Source organism: Lipophrys pholis (genome assembly GCF_963383615.2).
Source record: "Lipophrys pholis genome assembly, chromosome: 2".
NCBI lineage: Eukaryota > Metazoa > Chordata > Actinopteri > Blenniiformes > Blenniidae > Lipophrys > Lipophrys pholis.
Genome location: NC_137636.1, coordinates 16431978 through 16452608, shown reverse-complemented (window position 1 = coordinate 16452608; position 20631 = coordinate 16431978). Strand labels below are relative to the sequence as shown.

The window sequence follows — 20631 nt, the reverse complement described above, 5'->3', positions numbered from 1 at the left end:
TCCTCCAGCCCCTATTACTTTCTTGCATCCTCCCCTCACTCTCTGTCAAACACAGAAGGCTTCGTCCACAGTCCTGTGCTGCCTTTTCTTGTTGGCTCACATTTTTTATTGGAATCTTTCCTTCTTATCTCTGTTGCACGGCCCTTTATTTTGTCAGTTAGAGTGAGAGAACACACGGATACCATTCTTAGTCATGTTTCTTTTTTATATTTCTGCTTTTATATGTTTCATTGTGTCGCAAGGTGAGAATAAGTGCGTGCATTTCTATTTGTAATTCATGATCTGCCGAGGCAGAGAGCTCCCGTCTGCGTCTTTGTCATACAAACAGACACCACATCCTGTCTGATAAAGCTCCACCACCTTTTTAATAAAAGCACAAAAAAGCCCTTTGTTATTTTGGAGTAGTGTTGACTGTACCGCCTGGTAGAAGTAGGTAGTGATGTGTGGGTGAGTCAGCCGTCAGGCATAAGGGGAGACTGCCCCTGTTAGGAGCACCGGCTCCAGGGTGGGCAGAGAGACACGGGGCCCCTGCAGCTCTAGTCACTTCTGTGTCGGCAGAGTCTGTATTTATAGTTAACACACACACACACACACACACACACACACACACGTACACGCACACCCAAACACCCCCACACATGCAAACAGTTGTCTTTGCCACTGTGTAAGCCTCGTGATTTTTTTTGCATGCTGCAGCCTGCTGTCCTTTCATTACCTTTTGACTCAACCTCTTTCTTTTTCTCGCTCACCCTCTTGTTCGTGCTTTGAGGTGAGTGGAGAAGTATATATGACTTGCTATGACTCAGTGTCTTAAGGCCTTGAGGAATTAGTTAGGGGTGAGTACTACTATCACTGGCACTGGCTGCTGAACTGATTTAAGACCCGGAGCACAGCTGGTGTATATACATACATTCACACACACACACACACACACACACACACACACACACACACACACACACACACACACACACACACACACACACACACACACACACACACACACACACACACACACACACACACACACACACACACACACACACACACACACACACACACACACACACAGACAGACATATACATTGTCACTTGTCTGTGGTGAGCATAATGAATAGCTCTGTGTACTGAGAGTGCTGTGCTTAAGAGGGGAGGTGTTAGATAATGAGTATCAGAGCAGCATAAAGGACACTCTCTCATCCAATGTGCTCTTGCATGAAAACACCATCACACCCGCATATGCAAGCAAAGAGACCCAGCTAGCATAGCGTCCCAAAAAGGCAGACCGACTGATATCTGATTAATTAGGCAGATCAGGGAGTAATCCTCTCAGTTGTTTCTTCTCATTTGCTCTTGGACTCACAAACACCACAAGAGTTTCATGCCTGTGTTCGTATCAACTGCAGTGCACTGCCTGGAGAGAGAGTGAAGAGATGGAGAATAAAGGTATTCAAGATAGAGAGAAATGAACTGGCTGGAAAAAAGAGAGACAGGAAGTAATTAGTAGATTTGTGAAAACCTGGGGTGTTGGTCAGATTGTGTGCGTCTGCATGTGTGTATGTTTGTGTGTCAGGCTGGAGGCTTCCCTTGTGTGTCTCTGACCTCTCCATCTGGAGCCTGCCTGAAGCTCACACAGACTACCTATAGTGCGTGCGTGCGTGTCATAAGTATTTATAGCTGAATTTGTTTACACGGTTACATGATAGGATATTGTCTTTGTTTTGGGGGACAAAATAGCAAGTCTTCATAAGGACATTTATAAATTCTTTCTGAGGTTATGTTCGGGACAGTATAAGGGTAGTAAATCTTTGTGCATGTCACTTTTCATGTCTCCCTTCGTTCCAATACCTTGGAGTACACTGCACTTGTGAGGTTCAACCGACTTTATTGTGGATTCCACATCACTTGACCTACATTTAAGTTTTAATATCTTTTATAGCTTAGACTCCAGTTACATTCAGCTTGTGTGAATTCCTGGGCCCGACAAGTTATGTTTTACAAACATGTGTATGTTTTTTAAAAGCAAAATCCCTTCAGGCAATTACTGTCCCCGGAATGCAAACAAACAAGCTCATTTGCTCTCTTCTTTCTCCTTTGTTTCTCCGTGCTCAGCAACCTTACACCTCACATGACTGTTCAGAGGTAAAGCAACATTTAACCATCATGTACAGTCTGTACAGTCAGCAGAAGGGACTGAGTATTGCTCCTCTTATTTCCATCCGCCATCTTGTACTGTCTTCCTTTCTCTCACTGGCACAGCAACACACACAGTGTGTGCTTCTCCCCCTCCCCCAGCTCAGTGATGCAGATTACAGGCTTTGTGTTGTGTTGTCAGTGCATGGCCAAAACTGTTGTAGCAGGTGTGTGTGTGTGTGGGGGGGGGGGGGGGGGGTGGCATATGGATGCAGGGTTGGCTGGGCACTGCTATGCACACCAGGTGTGAAATGGACTGTTTAATTAAGTGCTGATGTTGTTGTAATGCACACTGGGAGGGAGAAGGGTGGAGGAGGCAGTGTGGGGCGACGTGGGGTTGGGTGGAGGAGAGCAACTTCTCCTTGGCAGGGGCAACTATGCTTGCCTGTTTTGACAGAGGTTGTGGTTGTGATGGGAAAAGGCTTGGAAGGGCCTATTTGGCAACACTAAACACTATGTAATGCTGTCTTGCTATCAAAACTCCACAGCTTTGGTGATTCACTCCTATAGCAGCTGGAGAAACCCAATGAATGAAAAGCCTCACTTTGGAGATGCAGCATCCTTTTTTTTTTTTTTTTTAATATATCAGGTCATTGGCTCAAGTGAAAGGTGCCATCCACACAGGGACCCTTGACAACAGCCTCTGACCACAGCCCCGGTTTGTTTGTTTAGTGTGTGTGTGTGTGTGTGTGTGTGTGTGTGTGTGTGTGTGTGTGTGTGTGTGTGTGTGTGTGTGTGTGTGTGTGTGTGTGTGTGTGTGTGTGTGTGTGTGTGTGTGTGTGTGTGTGTGTGTGTGTGTGTGTGTGTGTGTGTGTCCGTCCCAGCTTGAGCGGTCAAGTGTGCAGGCAGTCTGGGAGAGTGGGACTTGTAATAGAGGAGGCGATAGAGAAAGGAGCTTCACATTAATCACACACAGCTTGGGACTAAGACAGCATTTTCTCTCTGCCTTTTTCTCTTTCCCTCACTCTTGCCTTCTGTCTCTGCCTCTTCTGTCCCTCTCAGATTCTCTTTCTCTGCATCCTGCCCCTCCCATCCTCATCATCACACCACAGACACACAACCCCACACACCAAGCAAGTGGCAATCAGTACTGCTAATGAAGTGCAGGTTGAGAGCTGATGAGCCTATTTTAGACTCTGGGGACAAAGGCTTGTGCTTCATTCCTCCTTCTCTGCCTCTTCTGGCTCCCTGCAGGGCCAGCATGTGTGGCCATCCTCTCTCTGTATAGATGGAAGGGGTGGAGCATATGGCAGAAAAGACACCAGGTTTTATATATATATATACACATGGCAGCACATAGCCATTCTCTCAGACACTTCCATGAGATATTACTGGCTAGAATTACTGTGCACGTGTTTATGAAAATTGCGCATTAAGTCTGACAGATCAACGTCTGGCAGGCAGGCACTGTGTTTGAAGAACAGAAGGAAAATAAAGGAAGGTGTATGAATATGTGGGTGGTGCTTGGTGGGGAGTTGTTGGAGAGCATGAGGGAATGATACTGAAATAATAGTGGCTTGAGTTTTTTTTTTTTCCTCTGTGTCTGTGATGTTTGTATGCATCAAGGACACTCGAAAGCATGCTGAGATTTTGCTGGTTGAGAGAGGGAAATCAAACCATTGGTTGAAGGCCCTTGTCTCTTTTTTATTTATCTCTTCACCTCATCTGCTTCTCTTTCTACTCTCTTAATTATTTAGTCGCCCATGCCTCTTCTCTGGTCTGCACTGCCTCGACATGAAAAAGGAGGAGGAAAAGGAGGAGAGTGGGGGGAGAAGGGGGGGGGGCGAGAGAAATAAATGGACTAGAGGTCTGTTGCTTAGCAGTTGGAAATCACTGTGATCACCACCACCATCACCTCCATCTTCCCCCTCCCTCCAGCTATATTTGTTCCCCCCAGTTCTTGCGTATGCAAGTTGTGAGTGTGTGTGATGAGTGAATAGGCTGTGACACTAGAGCTGTATTAAGTGTAGCTCCATTCCCCGGGCTGAGTGGGCTGCTATTGATTGGCCTAGTCTTCCAGGGGAGAGTAATGGCTCTCTGAGGTGAGGGGGGAGGATTAGGCCACTAATTGCCATTGTGCAGACAAGATATGACTGCCCTCCTCAGTGCCACCCCCCCCCCCCCCCCCCCCTCTCTCTCTCTCCCCCGACCCGCCACCTACTCACCCATCTGCACCTCTTATATCTCTGCTTTCCTTTCCGCTTCATCTCTCACCCCACCTCGCACCTTCTTTGCACTCTCACATGCTGTATTTCCCCCCCAATCCATGCCTGTCTTCTATAATTTTTTATTTTCATCTTTCATCTCTCACCTCACATATATCATCACCATCGTTTCTTCTTTTTCTTTTTGTCTCCCCCTTTCCTCTCCCCTTGCCAGTCCTACCATCACCATCACTCACACATAGCTCTTTTGCTTTTCTCTAGATATCCCTATGCTATTATCGATTCTTTTTTTTTTAATTTGGTGGTTTTAGTCAGAGTGAATTGTTAAAAATGATATAGTATCCTGACCACACCGACACCAAGATGACACTGTCTGTTAGGACATGTTACCACGGAAACTGAAACTGAAAAGAAATGGTGCTTTGGTAGACATCTTTGGGGTTTTTTTTGTTCAGGCAGCGATAATTGGAGAGGAAGTAGACCTGAACCATGTGTGAGGTGTCAGCTGCCTGTTTTTTTTTTTTTTTTTGTACCTGGCTGCATATTGATGTGCAAAAGTACAATACCTGCACAATCAGCCATGAATACAGATCTTTTGCTGTCCTTTTTGCAGCACCAAAGTGTGTGTCCTATTGAGAGGGTTGTGACCCAGTTTGACTGGGTAATGCCATGCTTGCTCTGAGTTGAGGAGGCATACAGTGCAATGTTCTGTCAGGGAAAGAAGAGGAGGGTGGAAGAAAAATAAAGAAGAAATGCAGAAATAAAGACGCACTTCAAAAAAGTAGGAATGGTTGATTTGGTTAAAAGAAACAGGCTGTAATCTGTGTCAAAAGTTGTTAGCTTTGCAAAATGCAGTTACTGCACATACATACTTGAATATGATGATTACATTTGAGAGGTTTGATAATAGAGAGAGAGAGAGAGAGAGAGAGAGAGAGCGAGCGAGAGATGTGTGGAAAGTGAGGCATGTGACCAGACCATGACCCTGCGCTACAGGGTTTCCCTGGAGGGCTTTGTTAATATGGCACAGCTACATGCAGCAGAGAAGCTCATTGGGCCAGCCTTTTACCACCTGCTGTGTGTGCGCGTGTGTAGTCGAGGGTGGGGTGGGGGGTGGGGTGGTGTGTAGCTGCAAGCATAGCATAGACATACAGTATGGTATGGACAGTCCACTTTGTGTGTGTGTGTGTGTGTGTGTGTGTGTGTGTGTGTGTGTGTGTGTGTGTGTGTGTGTGTGTGTGTGTGTGTGTGTGTGTGTGTGTGTGTGTGTGTGTGTGTGTGTGTGTGTGTGTGTGTGTGTGTGTGTGTGTGTGTGTGTGTGTGTGTGTGTGTGTGTGTGTGTGTGTGTGTGTGTGTGTGTGTGTGTGTGTGTGTGTCTTGGATGTCAAGGCTGTGTGGCTCTCACAGGGCTGCTCATCCTGATCACTGTCACTTCATAATAGGGGCCTCGGGCTATCCATCTGGCCCCTCTGTGTGTATGGTGGGATGTTATTTTGTGCTATTCCAACACTGCAATCCCTTTTTATTCCCCTACAAAGGAGCAATCAGACTCTAAGTTTGTTGGATATGCCTTTGAAATAGTAGAAGAAAAGACGGACAGCGTCCTCAGTGTCATGGACGTTTCTCGCTCTACTATAATTCATTTCTCCCCGTCTTTTTCCAGCGGCGTCCTCCATCAGCACTGAATCATCTCCAGTGTCCTCCCCGGCCACCAACCACAGCTCTCCAGTCAGTACACCTAAGAGGGGTCCCCTTGGTCCAGGACCTGTCCTGGTTCCTCCATCAGGTCACAGTGTGCCAAACACTCCACCTGTAGTCACCATTGCTCCAACAAAGACAAGCAACGGCCTGTGGAGGAGCGAGGGACGCCAGGTAGAATCTATATTAAACACTCTCTCACCCTTACCTTGAATCTGATCTCGTCTTTCCACCTTCTCCTTACTTTACATCTGAAGTCTTTTCTTCTTTTTTTTTGTTTTGCCTTTTTCTCTGATCTGGTTGTCAAACACACGACATTCAAATGTTCTCATTCCTTAGTAAGTCCTCTGGCATGATATGCACACAGACACAGTGCTCTTAAAGATACATGGATTTTGTAACTGGCCTCCAATGCATACTGTGGCAGTATTTACTTCACATATGTACATGTGGCATAGCTGGCGAGTTAGTTAATGTCTCCACGAAGCCCCTCCTCTCCAAAATGGTTTCATGTGTTAAACAATGCCAGCTGCCACTGGGACATCGAGGTGACAGCCTCAACGGCAGAAAACATCTGTGTCCCTCCACTTGGGCCTTCGACCAGCCCCTCCCAAGTCACCCAAGCTGTCCCTAACCTCGTCTCCAGCCTCAACCCCTTTCAGCTAAATAGTCAAGTCTATCTTCTGCCTTGTCATCCTGACATCCACTCTCTGTTATGTAGGGGGGAGAAAAAGAGGGGGAAACTAAGGGAGCTGCTTGCTTTGATAAGGAGTGGATTATGGATTATGGCCTTGCTTTAAGCTTCCTTATCTCAGCTCAGGGCGAATGGTTGAGGCCAAGTGCACGGTTATGAACAGCACTTGGCAACATGCGGAAACTCTCTGAGACACCGACGGTTCCCCAGGGACAGACAGAAGGGGGCTACTAAGGAGGTCAGCTGGCCAGCCAGCCATGTGTGGTAGCATTCAGGCCATTGTCCTCCCTCCTGGAAACCCCGCTGACCCCACACCCTTTATAGCTGCAGTTTTTACTAAGTGACTCTTCTGCAGGTCAAGGGTCAACCAGAGCTGGGAAAGGAGGGAGAGGGGAGGGATCCCACAGTGGTGTAACCCCTTTTGCCATTCCTTCAGCAAAGCAGTATGAAAGCGCAAAAGGGAAAATACCAGGACTGAAGCGCATGTCAGTCCATTCCTGAAATAATGTAGCCAATTTATCTTCATAGGTTTGTAGGCATTCACACGGCGGTTGTGTGTGTATAAGACGTCAAGCTCAAATTGAAAAGGTCGTGTCAGGGGGTTCGTGGTGCCCCCGCAAGCAGCTCTGGGCCACCCCGCCAGAGAATGAGGAGGTTAAGGGAGGTGGTGTAGACAAGAGGTTGGGGTTGCAGGATGAGTGGTTTGAGGGGGAGAGATGGCAGCAACAGGAATTTGTCATGAATGTTGGCGTCATAGTTGCTCCACTATTTTGGTAGTGCAGCCTCAGGAAGCACGTAAAGCACCGCAATGCACAGATATACTGCAATTAAATGTCCCCTCCAAACATAGATAAGTGTCTATGAGGACTTTTTCATTATTAAGTATGGCATTGCAATGATAGAAGACGAATAAAGAAATGCTGCACACACTGAGGCAGCAGTTTCCTATTGGGATCCCTTTTAAAGTGTCGTGAGAAAAACTTGCTTGTTGCTGTGTGTAGAAATCTGTGTGTCCTGTTTGCTCTGCGTTAAAAGAGTTTTCTCATGTCTCTCTGGCTGAGATATGAGTCTTTCTTTCAGAGGGGGGCGTGATAGGCAAGGCGGTGAAGGAGGGAGGGCTTGGTGCGTTGGCATTTTGCTTTAATGACTGCAGGAGTCTGCTCCCGCTGCTGCCTGTAATTGCTTTATAATTGGCAATTTGGATTCATGGCTCCATCTGAGAGGCGTAAACGAGCACTCTACAATGTGCGGGGTCTCCCACCCTCGCTGAGGGTTACAGGGGCCTGGTGAATACAGAGGAAGATGGCTGTTAATGGATGTGTCTTTGAGTTTTGAGTGCTTGTATCTGTGCTCTGTGGTGTGTGTATATTACGGGCAACTGGAGAATGGTGTGTGTTGGGAGTTAAAGGCTCCGTTTTGGGAGGTCAAAAGTGGAACTGGGATGACTGGTTGAATTTGTGGGTGTTTGAGGGACTTAGGTGTCTCTTATGGACACATATGGCGCCTCCCAACCATGTTATGGGCTTTTTATTAGGGTTTTGACCTATTACATTCACTCATTGCCTTGTTTTTATGTAGGTGTTATTGTTGCATTTATGTTTACTGCAACTTAGTATCAAGTGTACAAGATGTAAAAGAAGTAAATGTTTGCTATAAAGTTTGCTACAAAGACACAGTTGATTCATTTGTAGTGGTCATTTTCAATGTTACAAGTTGTACTTTGTACTTAATCATAATTTGTTATTTAATTTTTTTCAGGCATCAGTTTTCTTGAGGGGGAGTATACATTTGCTACTTACCTTTGAACAGAAATATCTCAACTTTCTAACCCTTACATTCTTCAGACTGGCTCTTTACTCTTTTTACCTCCAAGAGATGATGTGTCAGAGTTACAGTGAAAGGATCAATGAAGCTGACGGTAACAGTTATTAATACTGAAGGTGCAGAAGTTGACCAGTAAAAAGTGATGGAGGAATCAATAATACTTAGATGCCAAGTCCTTCTAAAAATTCAGAGTTTTTTTTATGTGTCTCCATAAGCTACTACAAGGTTATTTGTCTGTTTGCTTAAATCGTATGTGCCTTTGGTTCACGATTAATCTGGTGCATCAATGCAATCACACACAATCTTATAATAACAACAATCTTAATGTACTTCAACCACTACCAAAAAGGCATTGTGTGTAAATAAAGTCAAACGTAAAGAATTTGAATCTATACTTTTACTGTCAAACAAAAGTTCCACTCACATTTGGATCCAAGTATATCTCTCAGTGATCTGTGCGTTTTGTTTTGGTTTTGGTTTTTTTAAATGGGAAACTTGTAATGTTGCGCATGGTTTACCAGTGTGCTGCAGACTCTCCACAAAGCACAACAAACATGCATCAATAAACACGGCGACTTGCAGCACCAGTGATGTTCAAGCAATGATGACGCGTTTGCGGAACACGAATCACTCTGTTAGCAAAGCTGTCATTGGTGTGATTATAGCCATTGATTAACTGACAGTGTGATTGAAAGCAGCTCCTTCTGTTTGTATAGGGGATATTGCTGCTGAGACATTGTTCACTCGGCTTGTATACCTGCAGTACAACTTTACGAGGCTCAGGAGGCGCGAAGTAAAGAAATGCTGCAGATACGTATATGCATGCCTCAATGTGCAAGCTGTAGAGTATTTAGAACTGCAAGCAAGAAAACTAGTTTGGGGGAAAGAAATGTAAAGAAGCAAGGCACAAAAACAAATTTTGTTTAGCTTTTTTTTTCTATTTTCTTTATGATACTGACTTCTGTTGATGTATATGAACCTCTTTTCCTTTTTCTTTTCTCAGGCCAGCAGGGAAGGTCCTCCTCCTTTTCCCTGTGCTCATAAAGCTTTGAAAGAATGGGGTGGGAGTGGGGGTGGTGCTGTTTAGTGAAGCGCAAAGAGACATCCAAGGAGCAAACAGTAATATTAAACTACTGGAAATTGGGAGGAGTGCTGGGTTTCAGAAACAAAGGGTGATGTGGGGAGTCTAAACATTAGAGGGATTTAAGATTGGATGTTAGCGCATCAGTGTCAGCTTGGGTCAGTGGCTGCAGCACAGGACGTGGAGGTAATGGCTCACTAAATGGGATTTGTTTTATCAGAGGCAGTGGGGAGAGAGAGGACAGTACTGCTGTAAGGTCTTTTTCTAATCCCAGGGAGCCCAGAGGTTAATTTAGAGGGGCAAGAACTGCCTTCTCCCCTTGCTCACTCTCGTTACAGCTTCATTGCTACCTTTCCTTTCTTCCTTATTTCTGTTTATTCTTTTGTGGTGGTTCCCTTGCCAACTATAGCTTTAAGTCTCATTCTGCACAAGATAAATGTCCCATCATTTCTATGAAACTCTCCTCAACTGTATATCCTTCTATAAACAGTTTCCTTCTACAACTTGCAGGGATTGTAGGTTTTTCAGCTTTGCAATTACATTAGTAGGCAGAGGGAAACCAAAGCTTGAAAAAAGGTGCACTCCTACTCCCACAGCAGGATATCTTTGTAGCTCTGAAACGGTGTGTGTGTGTGTGTGTGTGTGTGTGTGTGTGTGTGTGTGTGTGTGTGTGTGTGTGTGTGTGTGTGTGTGTGTGTGTGTGTGTGTGTGTGTGTGTGTGTGTGTGTGTGTGTGTGTGTGTGTGTGTGTGTGTGTGTGTGTGTGTGTGTGTGTGTGTGTGTGTGTGTGTGTGTGTGTGTGTGTGTGTGTGTGTGTGTGTGTGTGTGTGTTGTGTGTGTGTGTGTTGTGTGTGTTGTGGGATTGGATAAGTGAGACCAGGCTTGCTGCCAAGGGGAGGAAGAGAGAGTGAGGTGAAAGAGAAGAGGGAAGAAAGAGAAACAGAGGCATAGAGATGTTGCTTTTTGGTCTTTGTTGTCTTCCCTGTAGATATTACAGGGTGTAAGATATATGCACACTCGTGCTGGCACACTCGCGCGCCGTTGAGATCAAAGTCATCATATTTCTAGAAGCACTAGTGTTGCCCTGCCATTACCGCATCCTCATCGATCATCAGGATGACATCTCTTGTTTACAATTAGAGAAAACAATGACTTGGTACTTTTTTAACCTCTCGGCCTGCCTCCTCCATTTTATTATACAGTCTCCTCTAGGAAAATGTTTAGCTGTCTGTTTTTACTGGGTGGTGCTGTGTGTGGGAAAGTGTATATACAAGTTCCTGAGGTAGAAAGAGAAAGTGAGGGAGGCTGCAGCACCACAAGCAGACCTATTCTTTGCTCTATCTCCCCCTCAAAGGATGGGCTCCATGAGCAGTGACAGCCGTGACGGTCACAGGTCCTTACAAACAATGACTAAGACTCTCTTTCTGTATCTCTCTCCAGGCTGACTCGGGGCCTCGTGGAGCCAGCAGGGAACGTCTGGGTGCAGAGGGGACCCTCTCCCAGGAAAAGGGTGGCCCCTCAGTCCCTGCTCACCTCCTGGGAAACCCCTATGCCTTTGGTCTCACCCCCGGTGCAGTCATGCAGGATTCACGGTTTCAGCCCCTCAAGTAAGTGAAATACGTCTTTTTCTTTTGGTTTTGCACTTCACATTTGTCAGTTCTAAAGGAAGTCTGGGCTCATTTTGATTAAAGTTTAGAATCAGTAATCCACAGGCGCATTAAACTCACTGGAATAATCTGCATGAACACACATTTGTCTTGTTGACATTGGTGCCGCGAAAAAAAAAAAAATAAAGAATTCATAGTTTCTTGGTAAACACTGATTGTGTTCTACAACAGTGAACACAATCATAAAACACATTTTCTCTGCTGTCTCTCTGTTATCGTCAGCCTGCCCAGACAGTTGACTAATACGGTACCCCCTGGTCCTGTACCCGAGGAGTACCTCCGGGGTTTTCGGCCCTACGCTACAACTGAGGATGCTCTCCGAATGCCCTCTTTGCCCTTGGGCCTGGATCCCGCTACTGCAGCTGCTGCAGCTGCTTACTACCACCCAAGCTACCTGCCCCATCCCTCCTTCACGTCATACAGGTAAGCTTCCCCAATATTTTGTTTTGTTGGCCCATTTCCTCTGAGAGCAAATTGTGCAAATGGAGCGGATAAAACTGAACTAAGTGGTTGTACAACTCGGCAATAAATGCATCAGTGCATGAATGACCTTGATTTGAAGTTGCCAAAGATGAATTGTTTCATTGATATTTTTTGTGAGTTTGTTTTGCGGAGGGAGATAATGTAGTATTTCTATAAAAAAAACCAAGTGAGACATGGCAAGAACAGATGGCAGTCCAAATAAAATAGTATCTTGGCTCAGGTGAACACAAAGAAAAGCAACACAATTCAAGAAATGTAGTCATCTGAAGCAAAGGTGAAAGGGGATCCATTCAAATTGACCAGTGACATTGAGGTGAAATCATTTGAGTGTAAAATGTGAAGAATTTTAACTGGCTGTTGCTCAGAGTCCTCACAGGATTGAGTAAAGACAGACTTTAACTTTATTCATATTGGCTGTGATGTCCGTGGGTAAAAAAGTAAAACATTTCTGTACTTTAGTAAAGGTACAGGTAGGCTATTTATGTTTAAAAAAATAAAAAAAAAAAAGATTATTTTAACAGATGGGTAAAAGTACTGATTTTAATAGTTTATTATAGGTCTGGAAATGTACTTGACAAAAATTTAACATTACATCTTAATTGATTAATACATAAGCGTTTTAAGCAACTACCAAGTATTTTGTAACTGCACATATCTGTTGTGAGACGTTTGAGTAAAAGTGAAAGTGAATTAAAAAAAAAATAATAAGTGATACTTGCCACCTGTTCTCATCAGAGAAGTGTGATGTTTATTTTATTTGTATTTTTTTTTTGTTTTGAAATATTTTCTACGTTGTGAAGCCAAGTAAACCAAAGAATATAATGAGGTTTTTATATGTATTTTGAAGCTGTTTAAATCAGTGAAGTTAAGACCCTCGTCCCCTTTTTCTGGTTTTTACCCAGCTGGCCTTTTCCCCCAGCTAAAATCTAACAAAATGAAGCTGCTTTCAATTATTATTTAACTGTTTTCACCTGTAGGAAATTATATATTCTGGTTTGACAACTGTCTCACAAGAAAAACTGTGTTTTGTTTGGGAAGCTTTGATGTTCTTGACAAGAATAGCAGTTGGAATTACTGAATCGTCGGGAAAGACGCAGCATCACAAAAAGGATTTTGAATAATTTCTTTCATATATATATATATATATATATATATATATATATATATATATATATATTCAGATGCAGACTGTGACTGATTGCTTGGGCTCCCAATGTGTGTGTTGAGAGGGACCCTGCTTGCTTTGGGCTGCATGCGCCTCGTCTGTCAACCAAACAAGATCACAGGACTGCAGCACCCATCACACACTGTGCTGTAATGGACTTAATGAGGGGCTGAGCGGTGGATGTCACACACACACGCACACATGCGTGTAGTGGCATACAGCACAGTGTCATGCAGGCTGCCGTGTGGTGACTGAGGCTAGCTGAGAGAACCTGCTGCATCCATGAAAGACTGTAAACCCCGTGATGTTGCTTCTTCAAAGGACGGCGCCGCACAGCTTAATGAAAGTGAATGCTCCACTGTCACAGGCTAACTATTTACATTTTTCTTTCTTTTTTTTTAAATCAAAATCTTCATCTCTCAGGATGGATGACCCATTCTGCCTCTCAGCTTTGAGGTCACCTTTCTATCCACTGCCAACAGGGGGAGCTTTACCCCCCATCCATCCCTCTGCTGTTCACATGCACTTACCAGGGGTCCGTTACCCTGGAGACTTCACACACCCCTCACTGTCAGCACTGCAGTCGGAAAGGTAAAGTCTCATCATGAGTATGCACATTAGGCGAATCTCAGCAGTGTGCTGTGACTGCGGGCTGTCCTTTCTCCTTTCACTAATATTTTCTCTCTTCTTTTCTTTTTTTGTCCACTTTGTCATTCAGGCTTCAACTGGAGGATGAGCTGCGGCAGCGAGAGAGGGAACGAGAGCGCGAGCGTGAAAAAGAGAGAGAGCGCGAGGTGGAGCGAGAGAAGGAGCGCGAGAGGGAACGAGAGAGGGAACGGGAAAGGGAGAAGGAGCTGGAGAGGGAGAGAGAGCGTGAGAGAGAGCGGGAGCGTGAGAGAGAACGAGAGAAGGAAAGAGAAAGAGAGAAAGAACTGGAGAGGCAGAAGGAGAGGGCATTAAGGGAGAAGGAGCTGCAGGCATCCAAAGCCATGGAGAACCACTATCTGGCTGAGCTTCATGCCATGAGAGGACAGGAGGAGCGAACCAAGCCTGAAAGACTAACCCCTAATCGGGCTGGTATGTGTCCATGTAACCCACATAGCCTCCATAAACTGCATTCATACTGCTTACATCGACATGTCTCTCCATATTTTAATCAATCAGTCAACCCTTTTTTTTTTTTCATATATGATTTCTAAAAAGACAAATGCATTTCTCATTATTTTATACAGTTGTATAGAGAGTTGCAGTGGCCAGCCATGTGTAGGATGTCCCTCCTCCGGGGGTCACCAGAGGACTTGTGCTTTTGTCTTTTTGTTATTTTGCATCTACAATGAGAGTATAGTGAGAGGAACAACAATTTTTTTTTTTTTTTTTTTTTTTCATGCACTGGTACTTATGCTCTGCTGCGACAGTGTTATTTTAGAAGAGTGCTCGCTCGGGCGTTTGTGTAGAGGAAACTAGAGGAGTCACACTCAAGATAGACATTTGCACCATATAAAGAGTTGGACACCGAATATAGATTTCATTTATTTATTTTTTTTACTACTGGGCTTTCTCTTTCTGCAGATAAAACCAAAGAGCCCGCCCTTCCAGCCCCTAAACCTGTCCCACCAGGAATCCATTCTGCAATGGTCCAACCACACCACCCCATCCCTGGTCTAATCTCAGGCCACAGCCTCTACATGGGACCCAGCTCTGTAGGGGCGGGGCTCCCCAACTCCATGATCGCTCAGAGGAACAACGAGGAGGAGAGATGGTTGGCACGGCAACGCAAGCTGCGTCAGGAGAAGGAGGACCGTCAGTACCAGGTGTCTGAATTCCGCCAGCAGGTTCTGGAGCAGCACCTGGATCTGGGCCGCCCAGCTGATGCACCAGATCACAGGACAGACTCACACAGGTGCGATGACCAACATGTACAGAACACCTTTTTTTTCTTTCTTTTTTCTACTGCATGCAATGATAGTATCTATCTTAGCTTCACTACTGCAGTGTTGTTTTCCTGTGTTATCTGATAGCGCCAGAGTTCTGGTGTCTCTGTGACACTGGAAATCACGCATGCTTTGGATGCATGCAGTATTTTGGGGGCCTGTGCCTTCATGTCCTAGCCTGGTAGGGACCGTTGTCTGTGTTTTGAAGCCTCAGACGCTGGCAGGCTTCAGAGGTTTGTTTTCAAGCAGTACTGGATAAAAGATAAAAACCTGTCACATGCGTCACATCTCGTATTTCTTTCTGTCCGCACTACCTTCCAGGCCTGACTGGTAGGAAAACAGCTGTCTAAGTTTAGGAGTTGATGTAGATTAAGATGAAGAGGCCTTATGGCTGCTGCTTAATGAGTGGGTATTTATTGGGCTTTTAAACAGGCAGTGAGGAGGACTGCTAAGATACACATAGGCTAATAATCGGATATTCCTCTCAACCTTGCACAATATAAGCCTCCATACCTACCCTTCTTTGTTACAGGGCCTGTGTTTGACTTGTGTGTGATTCAGGAGTGACGCTGTGGTTAATGTTGGTCGGACATGACACACACTCGTGCGTGTGCGTGCGTGCAGACATAGATCGACAATCGGTAGCCCTACAGTGTAATCACAGCTCACAGGCTGCAGATTACAGATAAGACGACACACATTTACTCACACACACAAAAGTGAAAACACAAACAGGAGGCATGGATAATTTAACTGCTCATGCAGCATGCACTCCTGCCAGGTCTGATTTGGAAAGACACTTGAAACAGTGTCCATCAGCGATCTGCCTTTCTGTCTTACTTACTGTTATTCCCTCCCTACCACTACACCATTTTCCATTTTCTCTGTATTTCATTAATCCTGGTCTACATGTATCTTTACCCTTTTAAAATTATTTTCTAAAAATATCATTTTTTCCCACTCTTCCTCTGTCAGTGCTTTTATTTCTCTGGTTGACTGTCAGGGGAATATATATTGTCCCTTTATATGTATGCACCTGCACATACACGCTGCACTACAAGGGCCTAACAAATCAAAAACAAGGCTGTATATCCTGAGGACAGTGTGTGCCTTGGCCACATTCTCCCTCAGCTCAGGGCTACTCTGCCTGGGCTTGATAACACTCCTTTGCTCAGGCACGCAAATCCACAACCACCCTGACATGAATGAAAGAAGCATATCAGGCACAGTTGCACTGCTGCCTGTCTCATCATTGCATTGGTTACTGGGAAAACACCTTTTTCTCATTTCTACAAGAGATATGGGATATTCTGCAGCATGTTCCACACTGTGACTCTTTCATTGTATTCCTACAGATCCATACCAAATCACCATGAAGCAGGAAGCCGGGACATCCACCCTCACTTAGGTGCCCCTCCACCGCTCATCTCACCTAAACCTCCACAACCACGTGAACATCACCCTCCGCCTCCCACCACCCTGTGGAACCCTGCATCTCTTATAGACACAGCCTCAGAGGCCAGACGTAATCATGAGCCCTCAGGGATGGGACACTATGAGCTCAGCCGGCTGCCCCCAGGGCCCTCTAAATATGATGATGGGGCCCGAAGAAGAGATGGTGGTGCAATGGAAAAGTATACACCTCTGAGAGGTGCTCCCGGCTTGCCAGAGCCCAGCACATTCCTCGCTGATTTAGAGAAATCCACCCAGACCTTCCTGAGCCAGCAGAGGGCATCTCTGTCTCTTTCCAGCCAGTATGATCTGGAGGGAAACATAAAAAGTAACATTGGACTCAAAGGCCTTCAGGGACATCCAGGGCACAACAGACATAGTCAAGGACTAGGAATGGCCACTGGGCCAGTGATTGGGTCGTTAACGTCAATGGGGATGTGTCCGGAATCAATGCTGATCTTTGACGAGTTCCTTCAGCAGCACCGAAGGCCCGTCAGCAAGCTGGACTTGGAGGAAAAGAGGAGGAAGGAGGCCAGGGAAAAGGGTATTGTCAAATCTCCATGGAAAATCATTTCATAAATTTGTGATGCAAAGCAGCTTTATTTGTGGATTTTAAAAACAAAATGTGTGTGAAAAGTGACTTTTTCCCTCTGCTGCAGGTTACTACTATGAGCTGGATGACTCGTATGATGAGAGCGATGAGGAAGAGGTGAGAGCTCATCTCAGGAGAGTAGCGGAGCAGCCCCCCCTCAAACTGGATGACTCCACAGAGGTAAAACACAAGCAACAGAAGCGCTGCCCTGCCATCAGCCTGCATCATGAAGCATCGCTCTAAGTTACTTCTGCTTCCTTTTCATTCAGAAATTGGACTTTCTGGGAGTGTTCAGTCTGACGACAGTCGGCCGACGAGACGAGCTTGTGCATCAGAAACGACGAAAGAGAAGGAGGATGCTTCGGGAGCGCAGCCCCTCACCTGCCTCGCAATCAAAACGTACACCCCCTCCTCAACTCAGTACACGTTTCACCCCCGAGGAGATGGACCGAGCACCAGAGCTCGAGGACAAGAAGCGATTTCTCACGATGTTCAGATTGTCCCACGTCACCGTACAGCAGAGGAAAGGTAATCCAGTCTTAATAATCTAGATTTAAGCTTTGAAGAACCATTTGAGACTTTTAATTAATCTATTCTTGTTTTAAACCAACTTCAACCCCCTCTGGTAAACATACGCCAGTTTTAAAGTTACTCTAAATATGTTGCCTCTACTCAACGAGTCCTTCTTTAATTATTTTCAGAGAACTGCGCTAATTAGTGGAACACTTTATGTTGCATAATAATACCTCCTAGCTATTCTCAATAATAAACTATTGCTTCCTTATTGTTTAAGTAATTCTCATGTATGTTGAGGAATCTGACTGTTATAAATGGATAAAAGACACAATTAAAGAAAGATTGGTATTGACATGACTGACCATTTGAATTATATCTGTCCTTTATTAGGCAAATGACCATATTTGGTAACATTTCTCTCTTTCCTATACAAGAATATGGGGAATTATCCTGATTATAGTTATTGGTATAGGTATTATTTTGTAGTATTCCCTACAATAGTGTAAACACGACAGTGCCTTTATTAAACCATCATTTATTTCCAGTTGGTGCACTTAATTGATGCATTCGTAATGAGCATAATATGTTATTATGCAAGTTAAAAAAAACTGCTGCAAACATGAGCACTGTCAACAGAAAACAATGCAAACTAACCATATTTACTGTACTTTTTTTTTTTTTTTAAATAATTAATTAGTACATTAGTTCTCAGTTGTGAATAAGTTACCTTTGATCAGGGCTAAATAACATTTACAGAATATTTTAACTAGAAATGCTGAAATATGTCAGATTTTTTTGAGACATAAGCCACTTTTCAAAAGATGGAAGCGTATAAGTTCTATCATGGTTTTACTGACTTTTAAGTATAGAAATGTCCTTCAACAACACATTCGAGTTAAAACGTTTGATTTACCCAAATTTTAGGAAGTACAACCTAAAGGGCTATGACAGAACAAAGCAGAAAACATTGTGCTTCAGAATAATCGAAAATGAAGACATCACAGCGCCCTAATGTACCATAAAAAAAACCCACCCTAACCAACTACTGACCTCATCTGTTCTCTTTGACATCTTGTTTCAGTAAGGGAAAAAGAGTAATCGCATCCTCATTAGCTCATACTCAGTAGTATTCATTCACAGTTGGTTCTGCAGCTTAATAATGCTTCATTACTCCTCAGCTCTGTCTGCTTCATTCGCACCATGTTCTCATTAACACGCTGACTCAAGCATTCAAGGAAGTTTTATAGGGGTTCAAAAAGATAGGCATGTGTAAAAGAACATATACCTTGTGCCCTACATAGAAAGCTGAACTTGTGTCAAGATTCAGTTTATACATGCACATGTTCCAGGTGTCTGCCGTTGTGGAGACGATTGTTTCTCATTTTCTTGCTCATTATTAACTGAAACCGGCTGTTAAAAATATTTATATATGGTAAATATATAGTAAGATTACATATATGCACACAGACGCTGAAAAGTAAGCACTTATGAAACTGATTTGGACACCTATAGACAGGCATAATGCTCACGTGTTGGTTCTTCATTCTTGGATAATGAAAGGGTGGTGGAGCTGCTTCAGGCCATTAAAGAAAAGAGCGTAACCTTGGATACCATCAGAAATGCACCTCATCCACTGTGTAAGAGCCCTCCAGCACAGATCTCTGGTAAAGCAATATGCTAATGAACATAAACATACATACTCACGCTCGGGTTACACTGGAGTCTTTTGACGTATTTAGTGTATCTGAATAGGAGCTGTGAATGTGAAGCAACCATTTTTTTACCCACGGCATTACAACTGTAGTCATGTGCATCCTGACCTTCTCATCTCTAACATATGCTTGAATGATTGCAGATACAGCATTCGCCCAGCCTCACGCGGAATCAGAAGACCACCATAATGTCAGACCACATAGCCCCTCCTCACATTGCCCAGCGTCCCCCAATGGCCACACGAAACCCCTCGGGGATACATTACGACCAAAGGCACCACCTTCCCCAGCTGTCTACCCAGACAAGGCCCGGGGGCCCAGCGAGGGTCCGATCTCAAAGAGGAGCTCCAGTCTCCTGAACAGCTTGCGGCCCCCACTCCCCCTGCAGGCCAAAGAAGGCCTTCACAGTATCAACGGGCGCACGAAACCGTGGGACAGCTTCACACCAGAGGAATTTGCCCAGCAGTTCCATGAATCTGTGCTTCAGTCCACCCAGAAGGCTCTACAAAAACACAAAGGTAGACAGCGTATAACAAAATGATTTGAATGTCTTTCCATTGTTGACAGTACATCAGCGTAGAAACAAGAGAATAGACTAACGATACATTCATACAATTCATTCAGAGTACATTTTCTTTCTCCCATCCTTTATAAACCCAACATTGACGAAAATGTTCAACACATAAAGTGATATCGTTCAAACATGTTTTATTCTTTATATATCTTAGAAAATAAAACACATTTTATTTTATTTTATAAAATCTGTTATATATATTTTTTTAATGCATCAAACATTTTTGTTTGTTATCAATGTGGAACGAGTGTTAAAAAAAAGAAGGTATTTTCAGCAAAATTCAAATTTCTTCAAATGTACTGGTATATGACTACAAAGTTGCTTGTTGGTTTGACAGTTGTTTTGTCACCGGTATTAAATTCTTAAAATCGCTGCCACCATTCCCTCTCGTTAAGGTGGAGCCACAGGAGTGTCGGAGTCGTCCCACCTGCAGGAGTCCTCTGTTCATTACAACATTCCAGAGCTTCAGAGCGCGCCGGGCCGACCGCCACCGTCACATCCACAGTCTCACTCAAGTGCACAATCGTTCTCCCTTCCACTTTCACTCTCCCACCCCCAGTCCAATGGGCAGCACAGTTCAGCGCCCCTACACAGAGATGCCTCCACAAGCAGAGAGGACCTGTCCGGTCCCGAGGACTCGGAGGAGGAAGACAATGATGAGGAAGAGGAGGCTCCGGTTCTTAAATGGCAGGGGATTGAATCTATATTTGAAGCTTATCAGGAATATGTAGAAGGTGGGCATAAATTAATGTAGACATTTTAACAGCTGAATGATATTTAATCTTCATAAAGTGTTGATGCATTTTCACACCACTAGTTGGCAGCATTTTTCTTTCTTATGGACAATTTAATTAAATATAAATCAATATGAAGTGACCATTTGTT

General features: G+C 44.4%; 1 protein-coding gene across 3 annotated transcripts in view; it reads left to right on the top strand.

The window, feature by feature from the left end:
• The window catches only part of gse1b (Gse1 coiled-coil protein b), a 42555-nt gene that overhangs the window by 20162 nt on the left and 1762 nt on the right, over nucleotides 1–20631 (top strand). For all 3 annotated transcript variants that reach the window (XM_080492414.1, XM_080492413.1, XM_080492412.1), the window contains exons 3-13: nucleotides 6022–6230; nucleotides 11095–11261; nucleotides 11544–11744; nucleotides 13393–13560; nucleotides 13688–14046; nucleotides 14539–14869; nucleotides 16256–16896; nucleotides 17012–17124; nucleotides 17214–17472; nucleotides 19316–19690; nucleotides 20142–20480. In XM_080492414.1, the coding sequence (XP_080348540.1) occupies nucleotides 6022–6230; nucleotides 11095–11261; nucleotides 11544–11744; nucleotides 13393–13560; nucleotides 13688–14046; nucleotides 14539–14869; nucleotides 16256–16896; nucleotides 17012–17124; nucleotides 17214–17472; nucleotides 19316–19690; nucleotides 20142–20480 (3162 nt within the window). The remainder of the gene's footprint in view (nucleotides 1–6021; nucleotides 6231–11094; nucleotides 11262–11543; nucleotides 11745–13392; nucleotides 13561–13687; nucleotides 14047–14538; nucleotides 14870–16255; nucleotides 16897–17011; nucleotides 17125–17213; nucleotides 17473–19315; nucleotides 19691–20141; nucleotides 20481–20631) is intronic.